The sequence below is a fragment of the Rhinolophus ferrumequinum genome, chromosome X, assembly GCF_004115265.2.
Source record: "Rhinolophus ferrumequinum isolate MPI-CBG mRhiFer1 chromosome X, mRhiFer1_v1.p, whole genome shotgun sequence".
Lineage (NCBI taxonomy): Eukaryota > Metazoa > Chordata > Mammalia > Chiroptera > Rhinolophidae > Rhinolophus > Rhinolophus ferrumequinum.
In genome coordinates, this window is record NC_046284.1 from 33488019 (window position 1) to 33515108 (window position 27090).

At 36.8% G+C, this 27090-nt stretch overlaps 1 protein-coding gene across 11 annotated transcripts in view; it reads left to right on the top strand.

Annotated features, from left to right (window-relative positions):
* The window catches only part of THOC2 (THO complex subunit 2), a 133788-nt gene that overhangs the window by 46478 nt on the left and 60220 nt on the right, over positions 1 to 27090 (top strand). For all 11 annotated transcript variants that reach the window (XM_033104671.1, XM_033104682.1, XM_033104660.1 and 8 more), the window contains exons 8-12: positions 1924 to 2090; positions 12919 to 13011; positions 15827 to 15982; positions 17054 to 17226; positions 18477 to 18672. In XM_033104671.1, coding sequence (XP_032960562.1) covers positions 1924 to 2090; positions 12919 to 13011; positions 15827 to 15982; positions 17054 to 17226; positions 18477 to 18672 — 785 coding nt within the window. The remainder of the gene's footprint in view (positions 1 to 1923; positions 2091 to 12918; positions 13012 to 15826; positions 15983 to 17053; positions 17227 to 18476; positions 18673 to 27090) is intronic.

Genomic DNA, 27090 nt, shown 5'->3' on the forward strand with positions numbered 1-27090 from the left:
GTTTTATGTTCCCCTCAACAGCATTTGAAATTTACAGTTGCTATTTTGGAGTCACCTTTACATTCATAGGCCATACTTTTTGGGGGTACAGTGAGGGCAAACATTTAGATGTTTTCTTCCTAGAACTTTTGGGGAATTTATAAAAATCTGGAGCTCTTTTCAGTGAGACATGATCACTGCTTTTGTCCTTTTTTCCCTTAGTATGAGAAATAGAAGAAAACATGTCCTTTACTTTGTTTTTTATTTTATTTTTTTAAGATTTTTAAAAATTAGTTTCAGGTGTGCAAAACAATGTAATTGTTAGAATTTCATAAAAAGAGGAAAGAAATACTTCTTGTATTTGGAGAGTTTGGTTTTCTAAGTGAGTGCTATTATAAGATACAGTGGGTCCTTTAGTAATGATACAGTAGGTCCTCATTCAACATTGTTTCATTATAATATTTATGAAATGCTGTAGGAACTTCACGCTTGTTTATGTCAATTAGTCTGTGGTAAAACATTTCATTATACATCATTTTGCTTAAAGTTATAGAATATCGACGAAGTTAAAGGAGGACTTAACGTACTGTGAATCAGACATTAGTTTTATAGCATTTAATTAAATGTAGAGTTAATAGAAGTAACTCTGGTAATCTCTTATCAAATAGATTATATGACTTTTCTTTGAATAATCCCCTAATTTATCCATAAGGTATAGTGTTTAGACCTCACATCTCTCCCTAATTTCAACATATTTTTTCGTTTTTTCCCTCCAGCATTAGAAGAAATTGTGTTCATTTGCCCCAATGAAATGGTTAGCTTGCATTTAGGGGCTATGTCTAATGAAAAATGTGTAATATGAAATGCTAGAATTCCATTCAACTTGATGCACAAAGCATGTGGGAACTGTTATAAATTGAGGGAACTTGCTCGCTCTGGGCCATAAGCATACATTTTTTTCAGAGGAATGATGGGTAGAATGGCCTCTATCATTTAAATTATTTCTTTTTTCTCTGTGTGTAAATAGTTGCATTGTCGTAAATTAAGTGTACCTATGATGTGACGGCATTATAATACAATTATGGTAGCAGCTGAAGCTGAATGCAAATAGAGATAATGTACACATTAACAGTAGGGTTGCTGATAGGAATGTTTATTAAGTCCATGTCCATGGACCCTTTTTAGCATTTAGGAGATTAGCAAGGATAAGTAGCCATCAGCACTTATTCAGTGCTTCTTTCCTTCCTTTTCCTGTTGTACCTAGATTGTCCTGTTTTATTCTCTCTTTGCTTGTGTTATCTACACTCCTTGGTTATGTCACCAACTCTTTGGTGTTCTTTCTTTTTAGTATCAGTAGTATACCTGTTTTCCCTTTAGAATGCTGCCAAAACCCATAATTATAAATCAGGTATACAATTATAATTTTGTAGCTTTGTTGTGTATGTAAGGTAAACTACGAAATGATTCTAAAAATGATGGTGTACTTTCATGAACTGTTTAGCAACATTTCAAATACTTCTGCATAAAAACCCTTTAGTTGCCTAATTTGTAAAATGCATTGTTTGATTTTCATATTTTGCTAAGAATTAAAAATGTGGTTGTCTTTCACTAGTGTGAGTAATCAAGAACTGATGAGACAGTGTGGCATAGAAGAAAGTTTATTTGACTTGGTGTCATAGGTCCTGCGCTCTAGTCCTAGCCTTGTCATTAACCCACTTTGTACTCCTAGGCAGGTCACATTTCTCATCTGTAAAATGTGGGGAGTGGACTTGATGATCTTGAAAATTATGGTTTCCCTATGGGGCAGGGGAAAGAAAGTTGTAAAAGAAGTTGTTTTTAAAAATGATTTTATCTTGTTATATAAGTTGTCCCTGGAAAGTTAATAGCTTTACTAGAAATGATGTATAATCACTTTTGAATTTGTGTGTATCTCATTTGTTGCAGGATGCTTTAATCTGGATCCCAATAGAGTTTTGGATGTCATTTTAGAAGTGTTTGAATGCAGGCCAGAACACGATGACTTCTTTATATCTTTATTAGAATCTTACATGAGTATGTGTGAACCGCAAACACTGTGTCATATTCTTGGCTTCAAATTCAAGTTTTACCAGGTAAAAAAAATGTGTGTGTATCTATATTTATCTCTGTCTCTATATGTATATGTATCTAGTTAATTTCATTATTTTATATGTACAACTTAATTTGAATTTTATTTGTAAATGATTAGTTTCAGCTCAGACATTCTAGCAGAGGAGATAGATAAATGAGTAGCTAACAACGTGATGTGATAAATACTATATTGGTAGTATCAATGATGTGATGTGAAAGCCTAGAGGAAAGTATAATAAATTTTTGCCTTAGGAGAGATGGAGTCAGAGAAGACTTTATAGATACAAACTTTTTAAAATCTGGTCTTTGAAGAATGAGTAGAAGTTTGTTGAGACTTGTCTGCAGAAGTAACAAATGTGTGAGAGTGAAGATGTGACAGTATGAATATACATAATAGATTGAAGAAATTACATGTGGCTGGATTGTAAGATGTGGGGAAAAGAAGAAACAGGAAGTGAAGGTAGAAAGGTAGGAGCACTTTTGATTGTCAGGGGTCGTGATTACTGTGTTGAGTTAGAATTTTATTGTATAGACAGTGACCACTGGAAGTTTTTATGGATATAAATAAATTCTTGAGGCATATTGTCCATCATTTTTCACTTAAACCACTGCAGTAGTTATCTAGCAAATCTGATTATTTATCTTTCAATCCATCTTTCATATTATTACTACTGTTATATTTTAAAAGAGATATAGTTGACACACTGCTCAAAACCTTTGCCTGCAGGATAAAATTCAAACTTCTAAACATGACAGAAAAGTCGTTTCACAATCTAGCCCCATTCTTTCTTTCCAGCCTCATCTTGAGTGATTTTTTTCCTCAAATCTAATATTCTAGTCATAACTAATTATTTGCTATTTCCTGAACTTAGGTCTAGACATTGCTATGTATAGACCTTTGTTTACATGCATTTCCATATAACTAGAAAACTTCTTACCTGTCTTTTCTTCATCTTGTGAACTCCTATTTAATCCTTAAGATCAAATGCTACTTGATTTATAAAGTCTTGACTAATACTTCATCTATGCAGAATTAGTCACTTCTTGATCTCGGTTCTCTTAAAATTTGACACAGACTGTAACACTTATCAGGTTATATTAGAATAAATTATATGTGTCTCCTTTTCCAGATTGTAAGCCATTTAGGGCAGGGTCTATGTTTTACTAATTTCTCTGGATTAATTTACTGCTTAGTCTGTAATAAGCTCACTAATTGTAAATGAGTAATCTATATTTTAGGAAGACAACTCTCTTGATAGCATGGAGGATTTTAATGTATTAAGGCCTCCATTATCCTTTTGGTATAGCTTTCCTAATTTGTCTTCTTGCTTGGGGTACTCAGCTTGTCAAGAAATAATAATTTATTGAGTGTTCGTGATATGCTGTTGCTTTGCGAGATACTGAGGATTCTCTGGTGAAGTATGTCTATTCCTGTCCTGGAACTCAAGTTCAGGATAGTTAAGGTGATTTCTTTTAGGATTCTTAAATGATATACCACCTACTGCCTCTGGTTATCTTTTATTTCCAACTTTCTGGGATGCTCCAGAGGAGAAATCAGATCAGAACTTAAAAGCACATAGCTTTTTGATACCAAACAAGACACATGGTGGGGTTTTGGAACAAGAGTGCATCAACCTTTGTTCAAAAATGTGTTCAAAAATGAGTAATGGCAGCTGTTCTTGTTCCTACCACAGTCCAGGGAGTCCAGTTTTAGTACAGGGAAAGAGAAGTTCAAGTTTTTCATCACATTTTAAGAGGCACTATGATAGCTTTGGGTTTGAGAACATTAAGCCAACTGCTAAAAGTAGGAGGGGAGCTGAAATTTAACTTGGGCATGATTAATTAGACTGTAAGTTTGGGCTTTGGAGATGGTAGGTTTCAGAGCATACTGCAGTGAGTAATGATCTTATAACATCAGGTGTTGTTAGTTGAATGTGAGTTTTAGAATTAAAATTTTTGTGTGAAAATGTTCCTCATGATGGTAACACTATGTGAGCTGAATTAAACTATCCCTGGGGGTTGACAGTGTTGGAATAATCCTTGTTTTAATAGGTAATGGGCCTTTTTCTTATATAAGAAATACCCAGCCAAGAGACATTTGATTTAGAAATAACCTATTATTGGAAAGAGTAACCCTTGTATTGCTCTGTGTAATACTATTCCCTCATCTCTGTTGCCTGAGCTATCTTGTGAGAATCTGCAGTCTTAAGTATCACTAACGGCAGGGGAAGGAATGTCAGAGATTTTAGGTAATTTGTGGTCTGGGAGGTAAAGTAAGGAAAACCATGAAAATCATAAACTGCTTAAGGGATGTAACCCAGGGAATTGGCTCCTAGGCATGTGTGATCACCATGTATGTTCATTTCTTGCCTTGCTGCACCCTCCCGTCTCCCATCACTACTTGAAAATGTTCACGCCCCCTGCCTACAACCCATGTTTTCACCAGTTGGACTTACTTGGATTAATAGGTTGCTTCTCCCTCTCCCCCTCCCCTCCACCCCACCCAATGCTAGGGCTTCTAGGCAAAGCTAATTATTTCTGCTATGAAGTCAGAGTGATTTCATTCTAGTTTCGACCTATGATTGGCTACACTGAATGCTTTGACTTGGAAGAGTGATAAGCGGTTTTAGAGCATATGACCATTTTCAAAAATTGGGCAGGCACATCTGCTTGATTCCCCTCATTGCTATGACAGAGGATTTAGCGACAGCATGAGGGGCAGTACAAAGGACAGGAAGAATGGAGTACTAGAAAGTGAGAGGGTACCAAAAGACAAACTTGCCTGGACTTGTTTTGCCACAGGAAAGAAAAGATGATGACTCTCATCCATATCATAGCCCCTTGATTTGTGGATGCAAAACACAATAATAGTAGTAATAGTGGTACCATGGTTAGGCACTATTAAAACTCAAATTCAGTCATTTAAGAAATATTGAGTACCTCTAATGTTCCAGGTAATGTTCTAGGTGCTGGGACTACATCTGTAAACAAATAGAAATTTTTGCTTTCATGATGCTAACATTCTAAGTAAATTATATGGTATGTTAGAAGTTGATCAATGAGATGGGACAACAGAAAATACAGAGCAGGATAAGGAATATTGGGGGTGCTAGAGTGGCAGGTTGCAATTTTAAGTAGAATAGTGAGAATAGACCTCATTGAAAAGGTGAGGTTTAAGCAAAGAAATGAAGGATGTGAGGATGTAAACTATGCAGGTATCTGGGGAAGAGTCTTGAGACAAAGAAAATAGCCAGTGCAAAGGCTGTGAGCATGCTGATGTGTTGCAGAACAAATGGTAAGGAGGCCAGTATGGCTGGATCAGAGTGATTGAGTGGGAGAGTGGTAGGAGATGAGGTCAAAGATGAGGGACCAGATCACAACGATCCAGTGCAAGGTTTTTGACGTTGGTGCTTGGTGAAGCCAGTGGAGGATTTTGAGTAGGAGAATGATGTAATCTGACTTCGTTTTTTCATTTTGTTTCTTTTTACTTTTTCATTTTAATATGAACATTTTCAAACATATAGGAAAGAGAATGTAATGGCCGTTACCTAGAAGTAAGTTTATTAACATGTTGGTATACTTTTTTGGACATATTAATACTTGTTACTGATATCATGAACATTTACTCCTAATTACCTTAGTTTGTACTTTTGAAAAAGTAAGAGCATTTTTCTATTTAACCATGATAACAATATCATATGTAACTAGATTGCTATCATAATAAACTCAGACCTTATTTAGATTTCCCAAATTGCCCTCCAAGTGCATTTTACAACTGATTTGTTCAAATGATGACCCAGTCAAAGACCACACATTACGTTTGATTATTAGGATTCGTCAGTCTCTTTTAATTTAGAATAGTATCCCCCTTTCCTTTAATGGCAGTGACTTGTTAAAGACATCATTCCCATGGAAGACTCCACCTTTTGGATTTATCTAACTGCTTTTTCATGGTTGGTTTTATTTCTTCTTTGTCCCTGTCTTTCTTATATACTTGGAGTTAGGTCTAAAAGCTTAATTTGACTATGTTCAGGTAAAATGTTAAATGGCAAAAATACTTCATAGGTTGTGCTTTATGTTTTATATTGAGTAACATCCAATATCTGTCTGACTTTTAATGTTCCAGTAAGTTGATGACTCATCCCTCCATTATACAATGACATTATCTGCAGGTTGATACTTTGGCGCCATGTGAATACTCACTTTTTCATCAACCTTATATTAAGTGGTTTAGAATACACAGATGATCCTTTCCTGAGTCAATTATTTCTTTAAGGTTCCAAATTGTTGATTTACTAATTTTATCATGCCCTCTACATTTATTAGCTGTCATTCTTCTATAAAGAAGAGTTGTTCGTTATCAATTTTGGTTATTTAATTACCCTGAACTACAGTTCTTACTGGAAAGGCAGGACAAATGCCTTAATTTTTTCACTATTAATTACTAGCTGTTAGAGTAAGGAGTTTCTTTAGTAGTCACCTCTAATGGTAACATGAGAGATGTGTGAGAGAAAGAGACAAAAAGAGAGATTGCATTTGCATTTTGACCTAGGTTTTCAAAGAATCAGTATGTTTATGGTAGCAGTGGAAGTTGATGAAATTCTTAATATATTTTGAAGGTAGAGCCAATAGTATTTTCTGATAGATATAGAATATGAGAACGTAGAGTTAAGGACTTTTTTAGACTGAGCAGCTACAAAGATGGTGTTATCACCAACTGAGATAGGGTAAATTTCAGGTGAAATCGATTTGGAATGTTGGGGGTAGTAATTAGGAATTAAGTTTTGGACATGTTAAGTTTGAGATGTCTGCTAGATATCCAAGTAGAGATGTTGAGTAAATAACTATGTATGGATCTGATATTCTGGAGAAAGAACTGGGCTAGAAATAGAAATGTGGGTGTCAAAAGCATGTAGATGATATTTAAAGTTGTGTTTACTGGATGAAATCATCAAGGGTTGGCTATAGAGAGACAAGAGATCCAAGGGATGAGCCTCGAGGCACTCCAATGTAAAAAAAAAAAAAAAGAAAAAAAAAGGAAAAAAAAAAAACCAGGGAGGAGAGGAAGAACCAGCAAAGGAGGTATAGAAGGAACATGTAAGGTAAGAGGAAAACAAAGAGAATATGGAATCTTGGAAGCTAAATGGAAGAAGGAATGATAAACTCTGTTAAATGCCTCTGATAGGTCATTTAAGATGAGGACTAAAAATTGAGCATTAGATATATTAGCAGGGAGATCAAAACTAACCATTTTGGTAGAGTTGGGGTAGTGTTAACAGATTGGGGAGAGTGGAATTGGAGACAGTGAGAATATACAACTATAAAGGAGTTGCTACAAAGACACAGACAAATGGGGTGGTAGCTGATAGGGGAAGTGAGCTTGAGAGATTTGTTTTTGAAGATGGGAGCGCAAACACATTTGTATGCTAATTGGAATGATTGAGTAAAAAGGAGGAAAACTGGTAATGTAGGAGAGAGAGAAGATAATTATTGGAGTAGTGTTCTTGAGTAGGAAAGAGAATGGAGTTTATGGCATACGTAAGTGGTGGATTGACTTTAAATAGGAACATAGAGAGTTCATCTATAATAGCAGGTGGAAAGGCAGCATATGTAGGTATAGTTGTTGGTAGGTGGGGAGATATGGTGAAGGTTTATAGAAGTTCTGTTGATTGCTCCAGTTTTCTCACTAAAATAGAAAGCAAGGTCATCAGCTGACAGAATGAGAGAGGAGGTATTGGAGGTTAGGAGAGAAGGTAGGAAATAGTTGTATAGGACAGTAGGAGAGTGAATGGACAAGAGAAATAGAGTGTGACTGGTCAGCAGCATTGAGGACCCATTTGAAGGTGGATGTGTGAAATTGGCATTTTGGAGATATTGTAGCTATTTGTAGCTATTAAAATTTAGGGTATGGAATGGATGGCTGAGATAGGGTACATGAGAAGATCTTTGGAAGTATCATTTACATGTATATGAAAATCTCCAAAAATTAAGAAAGGAATAGAGCTGGAGAGAGTGACAGTGAATTAGAAGGGCAGTGCTAAATGAAGGGCAGTGATCCAGGGGTCCATAGATGGCAACAGTAGGACATCCCTGGAAATGGCAGACTAGGGAACTCCAGAGCTTTTCCCCCCATGAAAGCAACCAATGAGCTGGCAAAAGCTGTCAGTCAACTTTTACAGAACTCTGGAATTTCATAAAAAACTTACAACAACCAAGAAAAGCCTTGGTGAAGAAAGAACTGCTGCTTTGGGATAAGAGAGCACTGTGACATTTTAAATTCCCTGCCTATTATCCATCATACCCAGATCAACGGTGGCTGTGAAGATAGAAGCCTGCACTCCTAGTGCAGATTGCTAATGCCACAGGATACAAAGAATTATTCTCAAAGAATTGTGGGCTGCTCCCTTCAGGACTTGCACAAGGGCCTATTTTTGTTTTACCTCACTGGGAGCATCCCCAGAGCTGGGCAGCTTTTGCTCAAAGCATTTAAAGGCATAACTATTGGCTTTAGCAGCCTGGAGCAAGAGGCAACAGTTAGACAGCAATAGAGAGACTGAAAGCCTGGGAAGGAAGAATTTGAATAAGGAGATGTGTGGGAGAATACTGGCTTTTTAAAGCTGACACACATATCACGGAATTGGGGGATAAAAGGGCCATGTACATGCCCAGAACTGGATGCATGCTCAGAAAAGGGCGAGAAGACCCTAAGCTTTTTCCTCTGGCTGGCTTTCAGGCTCTGAACAAGCAGGAGGTAAAGACTAAGGAAGAATTGTAAATGGCCTGGCCAAATGTTGAAGAGTGCCCTAACAACGAGCGAATGTGCAAAGAGTGGGAAAGTATTTTTTTCTCTTTTCCTTCCTTTCTGCCTTCCTGCCTTCAAGAAATCTTAAAACAGCTGACCACTAAGCTAACAGAACACAGATTTCTGTGGCCATACATGACAATGATATAGACTTTATAAAATGAGTTTAGAAAAGTCACTAAACAAGTGAACAACAATAACCCACAATAAGCAGCATCAACAAACCCTGGAGAAGGTGCAGAATCTGATTTTCAGAGTTGCCACATAATAGTCAAAACGTCTGATTTTCAACAAGAAATAATGTCGTATGTAAAGAATCAAAGTATGGCTCATTCACAAGAAAAAAAGAAGTTAATAGAAACTATCCCTGAGGAAGCCCAGGCAATAGACTTACTAGATAAGTAATTTAAATCAATAGCTCTAGATATGCTTATAACCTATAGGAAATGATGGACAAAGAATTAAGGGAACTAGGAAAGCACTGTCTCACCAGACAAGAGAATATCAATAACAAAATAGAAATTATAAAAAAGAAACCAAACAAATTCTGAGTAAAAATGTACAGTAACTGAAATGAAAGATTCACTAGAGAGGTACAAAAGGATTCACTAGAGGGGTACAATCAGCCAGTTTGATAAATCAATTGCGGTTATTCAGTCTGAGGAACAGAAAGAGGAAAAAATGAAGAAAAATGAACAGAGCCTATGAGACCTATAGGATACCATAAAATGTACCAATATGTGCATTACGGAGTCCCAGAGGCAGAGGAGAGAGAGAGAGAAAGGGATAGAAAGCATATTTGAAAAATTAACAGTTGAAAACTTCCCAGATTTGATGAAAGATACTAATCTACACATCTTAGAAGCTCCACAAACACTCAAAAGAGACCCACATCAAGATACACTATAGTCAAATTGTTGAAAGCCAAAGATAATCTTGAAAGCAGCAAAACAGATGTGATCCATTGTGTACAAGAGATCTTCAATAAGATTAACAGCTGATTTCTCTTCAGAAGACAGTGGCATGGCATATATAAAGGGCTGAAAGAATAAAACTGTCAACCAAGAATTCTATATCAAGTAAAACTGTCCTTCAAAAATGAGAGATTATGATGTTCCAAGATAAACAAAAACTGGGGGAGTTTGTCGCTGGTAGACCTGCCCTACAAGAAATGCTAAAAGAAGTCCTTTGGGCTGAAATGAAAGGACACTACATAGTAACTTGAAGCCATATGAAGAAATAAATAACACTGGTAAAGGTAACTACATAGGTAAATATAAAAAGCCAATACTATTGTATTTTTTTTTTTTGGTTTGTAGCTTCTCCTTTTTTCCTATATGTTTTGAAAGACAAAGGAATAAAACAATAACTATAAATCTAATTTATATAAAAAGGGGAGGGATAGAGATGTACAGGTGCAGAGTTTTTGAAGCTAAGTTGGTATTAATTCAAACTGCATTATTATAAGTTTAAAATGTTAATTGTAACGATACCAAAATAACCACTAAGAAAATAACTAAAAACAGAAAAGGAAATGAGAAGGGAATCAAAATGGTACACTACCAAAAAAAAAAAGCAAAACAAAAACCAAACAAACACAAAAGAAGGCAGAAATGGAGGAAATGAACAAAAAATAAGACATATAGAAAACAAATAGCAAGTGGCAGAAGTCCTTCCTTGTCAGCAGTTACTTTAAATGTAAATGAATTAAACTTTGCAAATAAAAGGTAGTTCAGCAAAATATGTAAAAAAGCATGATCCAACTATATGCTATCTGTAAGAGACTCATTTTAGATCCAAAGCTACAGATATGTTGAAAGTATGGAAATAGTTATCTCATGCAAATAGTATTTAGGAAAGAGCTGGGTGGCTATTCTAATATCAGACAAAATAGACTCTAAGATAAAAATTTTTTACAATAGACAACAAAGAACATTCTGTCAAGAAGATACAGCAGTTATAAACACATATGCAACGAACAGATTCAAAATATATGAAGCAAACACTAACAGAATTGAAGGGAGAAATATACAGTTCTAGAATAATTGTTGCACATTTCCATACCCAACTCTCATTAATGGATAGCAGATAAACTAGACAGAAGATCAATAAAGAAATAGAGGGCTTGAACAACACTATAAACCAGGGGTGTCCAAACTGCGGCCCACAATCCATTTTTAATTGGCCCGCAGCAAATTCCAAAAATATATTTAGTTGACTTAAATAAACCAGGTGAGGCAATACGTACTTTACCTCGAGTGAGTGGCCCGGCTGTTTGTGTATTTTACCACATATGGCCCTTGGTGAAAAATGTTAAAAAATGTTTGGACACCCCTGCTATAAACCAATTAGATTTAACAGACATACATAGAACACTCCATCCATCCTGAATAGATAACACATTCTTCTGAAGTGCACATGGAACATTCTCTAGGATAGACCCTATTGTAGACCACAAAACAAGTCTCAATAAATTGGAAACATTGAAATCATCAAAATATCTTATTTGATCACAATTGAATGAAAATAGATAGCAGCAATAGCGAGGGATAGTGAGTGATAGGAAATTAAAAGCTGGGTGGACTTTAGAGAGGGTGGAGGGAGAATAGTGTGGAAACAACTATAAAAAGCAAAGATGACTTGTACCCCACCTATGGGCCTAGTAGTATGAAGGGTCTGGGGAAAATAGCCACCACTTGACTGGGTTACAGTGGATGTGGTGTTCCTAGGGAATGCTAGGCTCTGAGCATGAAGGTGGAGGGAACATTTAGAGGAGAGGTAGGGGGTTTTGCTGAGAATGGATCATGAATTCCAGAGGATTCCATGGAAGTTGTTCGAGAATGCAGAAAGGTGGGATAGGACAGAACAGGGATTATGCAGAGCAATATGAGGATGGGATTGTGGGAATTGACGTTTGGCCTGGGACTCAGGGCTTCTTGTGGTGACTCATTTAAACAGAGAGAATGGGAATAATGCAAGTACTCTTGGTGGATTCAAGTCAGGTAGTTAGCTTTTGTGGGTTTGCTCTGAAACCCTGACCACCTTTTGTTTTTATGGGAAAATGTTTTGATACTAAATAACCATTTATAAACATTTAGAATTAAACCATTTTTAAGTTGAAGACTTATTTGTCTTAAAAATTACAGTGAAATGGTGCCTTCTTTATAAGATAATCTGTTAGTTTGGTTAGCTTCACATGTTATGTGCATAATACCTATCACAGTTGTGGGGGGGGGGCTTACTTAGAAAGATCTCATTTTCAGTGTTGAGTAGAAGCATAACATAATGTATTGTCATTGCTTGTCATTTCCATTTGGCCATTTATTAATTGCCAGTTGTCCTCACTTCACTTTTCCATTCATCTGACCCCAAGCAGTTTAAAAATTAGGGAAAAGTCCTTCTTGATAGTTTTCAAAGATCCTTCTGTTTCTTTGTAGGGTCCACAGTGCTGGCCTGAAATTGGCCATTCCATTTTTGAAAATGTTGATTTATCCATGTGTAATATGTATAGACACCTATTTTGAAGGGGGAAATTAGCTGACCACCATACGTACTTAGCACAAAATCCAAGAAATAAAAGAGTAGGGAGAATAGTATAAAGCAGACACAGATGGTTCTGCACTTCCAAATTTGTCAGTCTTGTCTATGTGCATTTTTACTGAGAACTACTTGAAAAAAGCAAGTTAAGAAAGCATACACGTGAACAGAAACCCAAACTAAATGTTACGCAGTTTAAAATCTCCCTTGTATTTAATTTTCAGATTTATTCAAATATTAGCATGCATTATAAAACGTGTCCATTTTTGAAACTCCTTGTGTTCATCAGAAGACGTCCCAATGTGAAAAGGGATGTTAGCATAATTATCTTTGTCCTGAATTCAGATGTTACGTATGCTCAGGAAGAGCAGTGCAGCTTATTGTAGAGCAGGAATTATTTGATCTAATTGTTCTTAAATATTGGTAGGTAAATGATATGATTTTAGTTACACTTTATGCACTAAATAGAATCTTTTCTTTTGTTTTTCAAGGAACCGAATGGAGAGACTCCTTCATCTTTATACAGAGTTGCAGCAGTGCTTCTACAATTTAATCTTATTGATTTAGACGATCTTTATGTACATGTAAGTCAAGTGGGTTGCTAAGAATGTTTGGTTGTCCATCTCAGGGATGGGGAAGAGGGATAGGTAGCCATATAGTACCCAAGGTTAATCCTAGGCTCTTAAGTCTCAACTTTTGAAGCCCTAATGCATTGTTACTTTGTGTTTATTTTATAAAGTGAATTAATTTAGTTCTTTTACAAACTTCGGAAATCAGATATCTTTTTATCAGATATCACCCTTACAAAGTTCAAGGTTGGATATGAAGTTCAAGTTCTCAATTGTCATCAGGGCCTATCTCATGGCAAGAGAGGCCAAGTTCTAACCAATGTGGTTTTAGACTTCAGTTATTCACAAATTATGGGAAATATGGGATTACCTAGATATTTCTTCCTTCTCCCCAACATGTTAATTTTAGGCATTCAGGATGAATGGGAAAATCTTCTTTTGACTAATGGAATGAAGTCTACAACATGTAGTTGAATATTTCACTGTTTCCTTTTATTGTTTACTAATCGTTTACTTTGCATTATACTTAGCTTCTGAAATAGATTATGCATTTCTAGGGGCAGGAACATACTTTTAACAAATGGCTTTTCTTGTGTTTTTACTGGGTAATAAATGACTAGTATTATGCTTTTATTGCTGTATCCAGGATCTAGAAGAGTGTGTATGTGGTTGTGATTGATGACTTTTAATGTGGCTTGTCAATTTGAAAAAAACTAGGTTTGTAGTATAGAAATTTCTGTTTTATTAGGTTGTACATTAGGATATCTATGAACTTAAAACAAACCAGTCCAAAGATGACATCATCTTCACTGCTGTTGAGATCACTTTCTAACTTCTTGCCTATCATTATGTATGTACTATGGTTACAAAGTTGAATACAACTTGATCTTTACCCTGGAAGCAGTCATAGTCTAGCAAGATAAAACATTTAGTGTTATATAATAAGACCTATATTGGAGGTGTTCACATAATGCTGTGGGCGCCCAGGATAGACAGTGATCATTTCTGTCTGAGTGGATTTTGGAAGGCTTTTTTCAAACTGTGATGTTAAAATGGGATTTTGATAGATGAGTAGGTGTTGGCCATGCTTTAAAGGTAGGAAACTTTGGAGGTAGAATTAATTGAGCATAAAGGCAAGAGATATGAAAGCTCTTCATATCACCTTAGGGGAACACCAGGAAGCTCAGTGTGATTGGAGCCTAGGGTGGTATATAGGGGAGTTCTGGATGGAAAAGTAGGTTAAGGCAAAAGTGTGAAGTGGGGGTGGGGTGGGTCTTAAGTGCCATAGTAAGGAGTTTGGATTTTTTTTTCTTGTCGGGAGTAGAGAGTCATTCAAAATTTAGAGTAGAGAAGTGATATACAAACTGAGAACATGGAAAATTCGTCAGAAAGAGTAGAATTTGAAGACATAGGTATGAGTTTGTAAGTGTAGACTGGCAGGACAAATGGAAAGTACAAAAATGATAGATTTATTACTGATAACTTTGAGTTTAACAATAAATGCAGGTGGACTGTGTTCCTGTTAAGGTGACAAAGATTTTCAGATGGGATATTAAAAACCAGTTTATCATTTACATGAGACTTCTAAAACCTAAGGACAAAGAAAGGCTGAAAGTAAAAGGGTCAGAAAAATATACCAGGGAAATTATTACTGTTAGACAAAATAGACTTTTTGGCAAAAAGAGGGAGTTACTTCATAATAAAGTTGTGTTCACTAGGAAGATATAACAGTTGTAACTTTATATATACCTAATATACATATTCTCAAAATACACAGAACTAGAAATTGAGAGAACTATAAGAAGAAAATTACAGTTCACTCATTAATTATAATGGGAGATTTTAGAGGCAATTGCAGTAGTCTAGGTAAAAGATGAAGACCTATGGCAGATAAGTAAAGCAATAAAAATGGGGTTGATTGCCAGTGGAGAGCATAAAGAATGAGAAGAAAATCTTGCTTACCTCCTTGCACAAGTCTGCAGTGACTTTTCTCTCCCCCCTTCTTTTGACTAATGGAATGAAGTCTACAATATGTAATTGAATATTTCACTGTTTTATTGTTTACTGGTCGTTTACTTTGCATTATACTTAGCTTCTGAAATAGATTATGCGTTTCTAGGGGCAGGAACATTTCTTTTATAACTCACTATAGTGCCTACCTGAAACTACTAAATAATGATTTATTGGCTGTATTTTTCTTTGTGTCTGTATTTTATGAAATGTCTGCATTAAACATTTTTCACTCATACACGATGGCTGTATTTGAGATACTTGATCCTTTTTCATAATGGTCAACTATACACTTTCTCTTTTGTACTAAACTAGAAACTAGTTTCTGACTTAAGTCAAATAGATATCTAGAAAATGAAAAGTGAGATGTCAAATTCATAACTTTTCTACTTGAGATTTTTCATTTAGAGGAATCAAATTTACCCCTTTATGTAATTTAGTAGCTCACCTCTTCCAAATTGGGTCCATATGCAGTACTTTATTTAATTTGGAGTTTGCCTTTTAAAGGGGAAACCCATAATATTTTTAATGGAACAGGTACACATTTTCTTGGGTAAGCTAATTTAATGGTAAGCATCATTATTGTAGTGTTATATTAATTTAGGACCTCTAATAGACAGGAGACATTAAACTTTGAACTACTACCTAATTTTAAAAGGTGTACAAAACTCAAGTACTTAACCTTGTCAAATTTTAAGAAAATAGTGGAGAGAAACTTATTTAGAAGGCAAATCATGGTCATGAATAGGCTAGACTTACTGCTTTTTACATGTGCAAATAGTATTAGCTGTTTCATGAAATTTTAATGAACCATTTTTAGCTTCTTCCAGCTGATAATTGCATTATGGATGAACACAAACGAGAAATTGTGGAAGCTAAGCAAATTGTTAGAAAACTTACAATGGTTGTATTGTCTTCTGAAAAAATTGATGAGCGAGAGAAAGAAAAGGAAAAAGAAGAGGAGAAAGTAGAGAAGGTATATATAATTCGTAATGGTAAAATTAACATTGTTTTCTGGATTTAGAATTATGAAATTTAACTTGTAATAGTAATCAACTTATGGAAGGGTAATTTCTTAATTTTGATTGTGGTGAAACCTGGTTTTTGGAATACTAATTTATAAAGGTGGTTTTGTTTTTAATTTGATTGGCACCTTCTCAAAAGAAGCTGCTATGTTTTCTTCTTACATAAATTTCAAAATATTCTAAGTAAAATCACAAATGTATTCACTATACTGTGCTCTGCATATTAATGTCTGTCAAGTCCTAAAGGGATTCTCAAAGGTGAATGAAATCTAGTTCCCTGTGGCCCAATAAAAATTAAGTATAACTTAATTCCAAGTCTGTAAACTGTCACACAATGTCTGGTAAATGAAAAAGCAGATTCTTTTTTTTTTTTTTTTCAGTAGCTAAAAGACTTGATTGTACTTTGAGGAAAATGCCATTGTATTTCTCATGATGGCAGCTATTGATATATGTTGTTGTGTTGTTTAGCTCAATTTTTTATTTTTATTTTATTTTTTCCCCTTCTTCCACCTCTCCCCCCGTCCCCACTCCGGTTCAAGTATTTCTCAGTCTAGTTGTGTAGGACACAGCTCCCTGGCCCATGCTGGTATTATGAGCCTTGCGCTCCCCCGAGCTGAGGCAGTTGGTCTCTGGTTGTCGGTCGGCTGCTCACAGCAGCACACAGCAGCCCACAGCCGCTCACACTGACTGCCGGCCAGTTACGCTGGCCACCAGCCGCTCCTGGCAGCACACGGTAGCCCATGGCAGCGCAGCAGCTCGGGGCAGCCCATGGCAGCTCACGCCGACCTCCGGCTGCTCATGAGCCCAACTCCAGGGAGAGCGGTTGTTCACAATCTTAGCTGTAGAAGGCACAGCTCACTGGCCCATGTGGGAATCGAACCGGTAACCTCGGTGTTAGGAGCACGGCGCTCCAACCACTTGAGTCACCGGGCCGGCCCTAGCTCAATTTTTTAAATGAAAAAGTATTAAGATTTATAGGTATCTGTATTCTGAATATCTTTTCTGTAATTGCTCATTTTTAGCCACCTGACAACCAAAAACTTGGTTTGTTGGAAGCCTTATTAAAGATTGGTGATTGGCAGCATGCACAGAACATTATGGATCAGATGCCTCCATACTATGCAGCTTCACATAAGCTAATAGCCCTTGCTATTTGCAAGCTCATTCACATAACTATTGAGCCTCTCTACCGAAGGTATGTTACTGTATGCTTTGCTAAACACTGAGGTAGAAGTAGTTTAGCACTACAGGAAAAGTCTGTATGTTTATCTTGTCTCCTCAAACCATGCAAATATTTTAGTATGTTTTATCAGAAGGTAAGAACTGTTCAGAGTGTATCAGTCTAATATGTCTTAATCAGTGATTTGTCTCCTAATGTCTAGACCAGGTATTGGAAAACGTGTGCTGCAGTGTGGTTTAAAAACTATAGGTTAGACTTCTAGGTTGGGTTTGCTCCATTGAGAATGAAAACTGCATTCTTCTGTTTTTCACTTTTGCTCCTCTATTGGGGGCAGAGAATCCTAAGTCTTTTACTTAGTGTAATTTTCCTCTATCCATGTTGAATGGCTCTGAGTGAGGACCTTGCCTCTCTGCTTGCCTCATGTCTCCTGGAATATAGGCTGCTGTTCTAGAAATTGCTAGTGCAGCTTCTCTCATTGTCCCTGGTTACAGTGTTGGTTGACTGGTCCTTAAGCCCTCAGCCTACTTTCAGGATACTTAAGAACAGTGTTGGAAGCAGCTCTGGCTTCAGCTCCACAGATCAGAACCTGCCTCAAAAGCCCCAGCCCTTTGACTTGTGTATAGCTGCTGGCTGCTGCTTTTAGTGCCATCCAGGCTATAGATCATGAAGGCTTGTTCTCAGAGAGTGACCCCAGTGATTCCACAGCAGGACACCTGCTCAGCAGGTGAGATCTCTGGGCATGCTGTCCTTTTTAATGTGACACTCTCTTTCATTATGCTGCTGCTCACCTTCCCTACCGTTCCCTACCTCATACTCGGTCTAGGTAGCGGAACCCAAATTGAGAAATGTTTATTGACTTGAATCAGTATTGTTATATTCGTATTTTTTTTTTTGTTTCATCTGCCAGTGTCTCTGAGGTTCAACCCTTGTTCCCCATTCCCATATCCAAATTGCTGATACTGGCCAAACTTAACTAAAAACAAATTCATATGACATATGTTAAATGTTACTTAGAATCTGCGTTTGTCTGATTTCCTTTTCTTATGTAGTTAATTTGAAACATTCTGCTCTGAGGTCTGATTTTTTTCAAATGAGTATTGTTTTTGTCTTTTTCTACCAGTTAAATTAGTTGTTATAATAAAGGTAGGCACAATTGAAATATAGAAAACAAATATGAGCAATGAAAGTTATACTTACTGATAAATATGACCATGTTCACTTAAAATGAGGTATAATATACATATAAATTTTGCTTGTTTTTATAGAGTTGGCGTTCCTAAAGGTGCTAAAGGCTCACCTGTTAATGCTTTGCAAAATAAGAGAGCACCAAAACAAGCAGAGAGCTTTGAAGATTTGAGGAGAGATGTCTTCAATATGTTCTGTTACCTTGGTCCTCACCTTTCTCACGATCCCATTTTATTTGCAAAAGTGGTGCGCATAGGCAAATCATTTATGAAGGAGGTTAGTAAGGTTTTTTTCTTCCAAGCAAAAAATTAAACTTTGAAATGAAAATGTTCTGAATATATTTGTATTATATGTATCCCTAGAAATAAAAAGAAAGTGAACTCTGATTTAAGAAAAGTTTATATTGAGTAAGGTTTAGGGAAAGTCCATTGTGTCTTAACCATTTATTCATGTATACATATATAAACATATGTATGTGTATATACATATATACACATATGTATACATATATATGTATATACACATATATATGTGTATATGTGTATATATACACACACACACACATATATAAATTACATAGAGTATGTACTCGTATCTATATAATTATATCTGTCTGTCTATGTATCTATCTAATCTATCTATCCTAAATCTAGCTAGGTTATTAGTCAAGTTCCCCACATAGGAAAATATCCTTTGGACAAGTGAATGCTTTTTGAATCTCCTCTTGTAATTAGTGGTTAACTTGGCATTCTTTCCCCTTGCTCAGTTATTTTCTTGCCTGCTATTTTTTTCCTCCTCCTTCCGCCTCCCCCCTCCCAGTATTCAAGCTGTTGTTTCTCAGTGTAGTCGTGTAGGACACAGCTCCCTGGCCCATGCTGGTATTATGAGCCCCCTGGCTGAGGCAGTCAGTCGCTGGTCATCAGTTGGCTGCTCACAACAGCTCACGGCAGCTCTCACAGGCTGCCGGGTGCTGCTGGCCACTCACACTGGCCATCGGCTGATCGTGGCAGCACATGGTTGCCCATGGCTGCACACAGCAGCCCATAGCCACTCACGCTGGCTGCTGGCTGCCAGCCACTCACGCTGGCCGCTAGCTGCTCCTGGCAGCACATGGTAGCCCACGGTAGCACAGCAGCACATGGCAGCACACAGCAGCTCACGCCGACCTCTGACCTCCGGCTGATCACTGCATCCCAGCTCCAGGGAGAGCTGTTGTTCACAATTTTAGCGGTAGAGGGCGCAGCTCTGGACCATGTGGGAATCAAACTGGTGACCTCAGCATTAGGAGCATGGTGCTCCAACCACCTGAGCCACTGGGCTGGCCCTCTTGGCTGCTATTTTGAATGATTGCCACTATTTGTATGAAGTCCCTTGAACCTCAGGCTGCTCCGGATTCATTTAAAAAATATTTTTTAGTGAACTTTTTATTGAAATAAACATACATACAGAAAATACACAAATCATAATCGTACAGCTTAGTGACTTGTTCCAAATTAAACACCCATGTATCCACCACCCAGATCAAGAAATAGAGCAGTATCAGCACCCGAGTTTCCCTTCTAGGCACTACCGAAAGGGTAACCTTTTATGTTTTTTTTTTTTAAATCAGCTTTGAGTTATAATTTACATACAGTAAACTTCACTGATTTTAGGTGTACAATTTGAGGAGTTTTGACAAATTTATACAGTTGTATATCCACCACCACAATATTTTCATCACCCCAGAAAGTTCCCTCTTCCTCCTTTGCCATAAATTCCCTCCCTTCATTGTTGGTTCCTGGCAACGACTGATAGGCTTTCTATCACTATAGTTTTGATTTTTCTAGAGCTTCATATAAAAGGAATTATACAGAATGTACTGGTTTCTCCCACTTAATGCTTTTGAGATTCATCCAAGTTTTTGCACGTGTCAGAAGTTCTTTTTTGCCAAGTACTATTTCATTATATAGATATAACTAGAGTTTATTCATCAGTTGGTGGGCATTTGGGTTGTTTCTAATTCGGAGGTATTATAAATAAAGCTGCTATGAATATTCTTGTACAAGTCTTGGGGGGGGGCACATGATTTTGTTTTCCCAGGAATGGGATTGCTGGGCCATATGGGTAATGTTTATCTTTTTGCCAAACTGTTCAACATGTGTGACTGTTTTGCATTCCTGTAAGCAATGTATATGATTTCTAATTGCTCCAGATCCTCATCAACACTTGGTATATTGTTAGTCCTTTAACTTAGTCATTCTGATGGATGTGTATCTATTGTGCTTTCAATTTACGTTTCCCTGATGATCAGTGATGTTGAACATGTTTTCATGTCCTTATTTGCCATTTGTAATCATCTTTACTGAAGTGTCTTTTTCAAATCTCTTGCCTATTTTAATTAGGTTATTTGTCTTTTATGATTTCTCAGTCTGATTTGCCTATTTTCTTAAGCCTTTTGAAACGCAAAAAAATTTTGGTTAATTCCAATTTAGTAGTACTTTCTTTTATGGTTTGCTCTTTGTATTTTAAGAGATCTTTGTTGAACCCAAGGTCTTGAAACAGAAAAATAATACAAAATTTCTTTTCAATTGTAAAACAAGGCAACCAAAAGAATCTAGAAATTGTTACAAGCACAAACTCAGTGCTTTGGTGTTTGGTAATTGTCTCTGATTTTAATTTTTGACAACAGTAACTGCATAGAAAATTTAACAGCTATTGTATATATTAATCCCTTAACCCTTGAAATATTTGACTTGGCTTTTAATACTTAGCTAGTAGATTAATTTTTTTAATGTTCACTAATGTACTCTGAATAAATCTGCTAAGTAGTTTATAACTATAGATATAATTTATTATATAACATTCACATAAAAAGGAAACATAACAGTGTTTCGTTATCTTGATCCTTATAGTCTGAAAAGGATGACTCATGTTAACTAGTGCCTGTTTAAAGAAAAAAAAGTTTATGTCTTTCCCAGTATATCATATTGGGAAGCATGTGAAATCAATTTGTCCCATTACTGGTGATGTTAACATTGATCACATTAACCACGATGGCTGCCAGGTTTCTCTACTGTACAGTTACTCTGTTTCCCCTTTGTTAATATGGATCTTGTGGGGAGATACTTTGAGACAGTGTAAAATAGCCTCTTTGTCATCATAAGTTTTACCTACTAATGCTATCATTTTTAAAGGAAAAGTGTAATGTTTAGATCTCTTGTTCTGAAATTTTTTCTTTGGCTGCAAGTACCATAAACTTCTAAGCAGGAGACCAAACATCCAACTTGTGGAAGTCCTGTACATGGACATACACATAAACATATACAGTATTGTTACCAAGATACACAGATTTTAGAGCTCTCACCCTTCCTCTCTGCCATCTCCATTGCAGCCCTCCTATACTTCTGTTTATCACAGTTGTGCCTGATGCCTGCCCCTAACTCCAGTCTCTCTTTTTGCGGAGGTATAAGGGCAGAGGGGATGACAAAAAATGTTTATTTTGATCACAGTGTGGGAAGAAATTTGTCTTCTTCCGTTGCTAAGGCTGTGGTAGGAAAAGTGAATCTTTCCAATGATCTAAGTTTGAAATTTGGTTTATTTTTATTTATTTTTTATTTTATTTTATTATTTTCCCCTTTTCTTCTGCCTCCCCCTCCCACTCCAGCTCAAGCCATTGTTTCTCAGTCTAGTTGTATAGGACACAGCTCCCCGACCCATGCTGGTATTGAGCCTTGCGCTCCCTCTGGCTGAGGCAGTCGGTCACTGGTCATTGGTGGGCCGCTCACAACAGCTCACGGCAGCTCTCGCCAGCTGCCAGCCACTCACAGTGGGTGCCGGCCACTCACGCTGGCCACCGGGTGCTCCTGGCAGCACACGGTAGCCCATGTCAGCACAGCAGCCCGCAGCAGCACACAACAGCCCATGGCAGCTGACGACGACCTCTGGCTGCTCAAGGCAGCCTAGTTCCAGGGAGAGCCGTTGTTCACAATCTTCGCTGTAGAGGGTGCAGCTCACTGGCGCACGTGGGAATCGAAACTGCCACCTCAGCGTTAGGAGCACTTGCGCTCCAATCACCTGAGCCACTGGGCTGGCACCCGGTTTATTTTTGACCCATAAAAATATTTTACTATAACAAATCATTTGTTCTGTATTTATAGGTTTAAAGGGTTTTTTTGCCTAGCTAGAAATTTAACCAAGGTTAATATGATTGTCTTTAAAGGTGGAGTGTGACCTTAGCTCCAAATAATGTATTTACAATTAAACTTGTTTTTAAAAATCTCTCATTTATAAGCTTGGAGTTGCTTATATATATAAATTGTGCATATTTTTAGAAAGTAGCTTATATACTTACACCATCTATCACTTAACAGACTAGTCTTCCTGCCTATAGTTATTTGTAATCATTTATCTCTGTGTGTGTGTTAGTAGTTTTTAAATTTGAGGTGGTTAGTATAGGACTACTAGTACAGTAGGTCCTTGAATAATGTCATTTTGTTATAATGTTGATGAGATGCCATAGGAGCTTAACTCTTGTTTACATCAATTAGCATATGGTAAAATTGGTTTTATCATACATTGTTTTGCTTAAAGCTGCAGAACCTATGAACGATATTAACTGAGGGCTTACTGTACAGTGATTCTCACACTTCAGCACGGATCAGAATCACCTGGTAGTCTTCTTAAAACAAATTGTTGAGCCCTGTCCTCAGAGTTTCTAATTCAGTAGGTCTGGGATGGGACCTGAGAATTTGTATTACTTTTTTTGTTTTGTTTTTTGTTTTGTTTTGTTTTATTGGGGAAGGCGAACAGGATTTTATTGGGGAACAGTGTGTACTTCCAGGACTTTTTTCCAAGTCAAGTTGTCCTTTCAATCTTATTTGTGGAGGGCGCAGCTCAGCTCCAGATCCAATTGCCATGGCTAGTTGCAGGGGGCGCAGCCCACCATCCCTTTCGGGAGATGAGGAATCGAACTGGCAACTTTGTGGTTGAGAGGACACGCTCCAACCAACTGAGCCATTCAGGAGCTCAGCGGCAGCTCAGCTCAAGGTGCCATGTTCAATCTTAGTTTCAGGGGGCGGAGCCCACCATCCGTTGCGGGACTCGAGGAATTGAACTGGCAACCTTGTGGTTGAGAGCCCACTGGCCCATGTGGGAATCGAACCGGCAGCCTTCGGAGTTAGTAGCATGGAGCTCTAACTTCCTGAGCCACCAGGCCGGCCCGAGAATTTGTATTTCTAACAAATTTCCAGGTGATGCTGATGCTGCTGATCCAAAGACCAAATTTTGGGAACTATTGTTCTAGAATATTAACCAATTTTGGTCTTTATTTCAGGCTTAAAAGTGTGGGGTGACTCTATAGAATATTTGTATGTGAATGGAAACATTTTGCTATCTTTAAATTTTTCTTTAATTGTAAAACACTTTCATATGCTCACTTGACATACTTAAATGTTTTTGATAGCACCTACACACTTGAAGATGAATTCCTTGGTGCTTTTTTGCACCCAGTTGATGTTAATAGATTAAGTTGCTTATCATAGTGATAGTGAATCTTGAGCTTTTACTCAGTGCCAGGCCCCATTCTGAGTACTTTATGTGAATCAGCTCATTTAATCTTTACCAAATCCTTTGTGCTATAAGTTAAATAACTTGCCCCAGGTCACTTATTTGGTATGGGACAGAAATGCGATTTCTTTCTTTTTTCTTAATTAAAGTTTATTGGGGTGACAATTGTTAGTAAAGTTACATAGATTTCAAGTGTACAATTCTGTAATACATCATCTATATATCACATTGTGTGTTCACCACCCAGAGTCAGTTCTCCTTCCATCGTCATATATTTGATCCCTTTTACCCTCATTTACCACCCCTCTCCCCCCCCAAACACTGGTAACCACTAAACTGTTGTTTGTGTCTATGAGTTTTTGTTTATTCATTTGTTTGTCTTGTTCCTCTGTTTTCAGTTTTACATCCCACGTATCAGTGAAATCATATGGTTCTCTGCTTTTTCTGTCTGACTTATTTCGCTTAGCATCATACTCTCACGATCCATCCATGTTGTCACAAATGGTCTTATTTCATCTTTTCTTATGGCAGAATAGTATTCCATTGTGTATATATACCACATCTTCTTTATGCAGTCATCTATCAAAGGACACTTTGTTTGTATCCATGTCTTGGCCACCGTAAATAAAGCTGCAGTGAGCATCGGAGCACATATATCTTTATGGACAAATGTTTTCAGATTTTTTGGGTAGATACCCAAGAGAGGGAATGCTGGATCATATGGTAATTCTATTTTTAATTTTTTGAGGAACCTCCACATTGCCTTCCATAACGGCTGCACCAGTCTGCATTCCCACCAACAGTGGTGTATGAGGGTTCCTTTTTCTCCGCAGCCTCTCCAACACTTGTTACTGTTTGTCTTGTTGATGATAGCCATTCTGACTGGGGTGAGGTGATATCTCATTGTGGTTTTTATTTGTATTACTCTGATGATTAGTGATGTTGAGCATTGTTTCATATGTCTGTTTGCCATCTGTATGTCCTCTTTGGAGAAATGTCTCTTCAGGTCCTCTGCCAATTTTTTAATTGGATTGTTTATTTTTATGTCATTGAGTTGTATGAGTTCCTTATATATTTTAGATATTAGCCCCTTATTGGAGGCATTGTTTGCAAAAAATCTTCTCCCATTTAGTTGGTTGACTCTTTATTTTATCCATTGCTTCTTTCGCTGTTGAGAAGCTTTTTAGTTTGATGTAATCCTATTCATTTATTTTAACGTTTACTTCCCTTGCCTTTGAGGTCAAATTCATAAAATATTCTTTGACACCAAGGTCCATAGTACCTATGTTTTCTTCTATGCAGTTTATAGTTTCAGGTCTTATGTTTAGGTCTTTGATCCATTTTGAATTAATTTTGGTACATGTTGACAGATAGCAGTCCAGTTTCATTCTTTTGCACGTGGCTTTCCAATTCTCCCAGCACCGTTTATTGAAGAGGCTGTCTTCTCTCCATTGTATGTTTTTGGCTTCATTGTCAAAATTATCTGTCCATATTTATGTGGGTTTATTTTGGGGTTCTCAATTGTATTCCATCGGTCTGTGTGTTTGTTTTTCTGCCAAAACCATACTGTTTTGATTATTGTTGCCCTACAGTACAAGCTAAAGTCAGGGAGTGTGACACCTCTAGCATTGTTCTCTTTTCTTAGGATTGATTTGGCTATTTGGGGTCTTCTCTGGTTCCATACAAATCTGGTGATTTTTTGTTCTATTTCTTTAAAGAATGCGATTGGGATTTTGATGGGGATTGCATTAAATCTGTATATTGCTTTGGTGATATGCCATTTTAACTATGTTGATTCTTCCAATCCATGAACATGGGATGTCTTTCCATTTCTTTGTGTCTTCTTCAATTTCTTTTAAAATTGTCTTATAGTTTTCAGTGTATAGGTCTTCACATCCTTAGTTAAGTTTATTCGTAGGTATTTTATTCTTTTTGTTGCAATTGCAAAATGAATTTTTAAAAAAACCTTTTTGAGATTTCATTGTTAGTATATAGGAATGCAGTGGACTTTTGTACATTGATTTTTGTAGCAGGCAACTTTACTGCATTCATTTATTGTTTCTAATATGTTTGTGGTGGAATCTTTAGGGTTTTCTAGATATAGCGTTATGTCATCTGCAAAAAGTGACAATTTAACTTCTTCATTCCCTATGTGGATGCCTTTTAATCCTTCCTCTTGCCTGATTGCTCTGGCTAGGACTTCCAACACTTCGTTGAAAAGCAGAGGTGATAGCGGACAGCATTGTTGTGTTTCTGAACATAGAGCAAAGGACTTCAGTTTTTCACTGTTAATTATGATATTAGCTCAGGGTGTGTCATATGTGGCCTTTGTTGTGTTAAGGTATTTTCCTTCTATACCCATTTTATTAATTGTTTTAATCATAAATGGATGTTGTATCTTGTCAAATGCTTTTCCTGCATCTACTGACATAATCAAATGATTTTTGTCCTCTTATTTTGTTTATGTGGTGTATCCCATTGATTGATTTGTACATGTTGAACCATCATTCTGTTTCTGGGATGAACCCCACTTGGTCGTGATGTATAATCTTTTAAATGCTTTCTTGTATTCTATTGTTAGAATTTTGTTTATGATTATTGCTTCTGTATTCATCAGAGACATTGGTCTGTAATTTTCTTATTTTTTATTATCTTTACCAGTTTTTGGGATCGTGGTAATTTTGGCCTCATAAAATGAGTTAGGGAGCGTTGTGTCTTCTTTAATTTTTTGGAAGAGTTTGAGTACGATAGGCATTAGCTTCTCTTTGAATATTTGGTAGAACTCACTAGTGAAGCCATCTGGTCCTGGACTTTTACTTTTGGGAAGGTTTCAGATGACTGATTCAATTTCCTTAGTGTTGTGTGGTCTATTTAGATTTTCCAATTCTTCACGATTCAGCGTAGGAAGACTATGTGTTTCTGTGAACTATGTTATTGAATTTGGTGGCATATAGTCCTTCATAGTTTTTTTTAGAAGATCCTTTGTATTTCTGTGGCATTGGTGGTAACTTCCCCTCATCTGATTTTGTTTATTTGCGTCTTTTTGTATCTTTGTGAGTCTAGCCAAGGGTTTGTCAATTTTATTAATCTTTTCAAAGAACCAGTTCTTTGTTGCATTAATTTTATCTATTGTCTTTTTTATCTCTATTT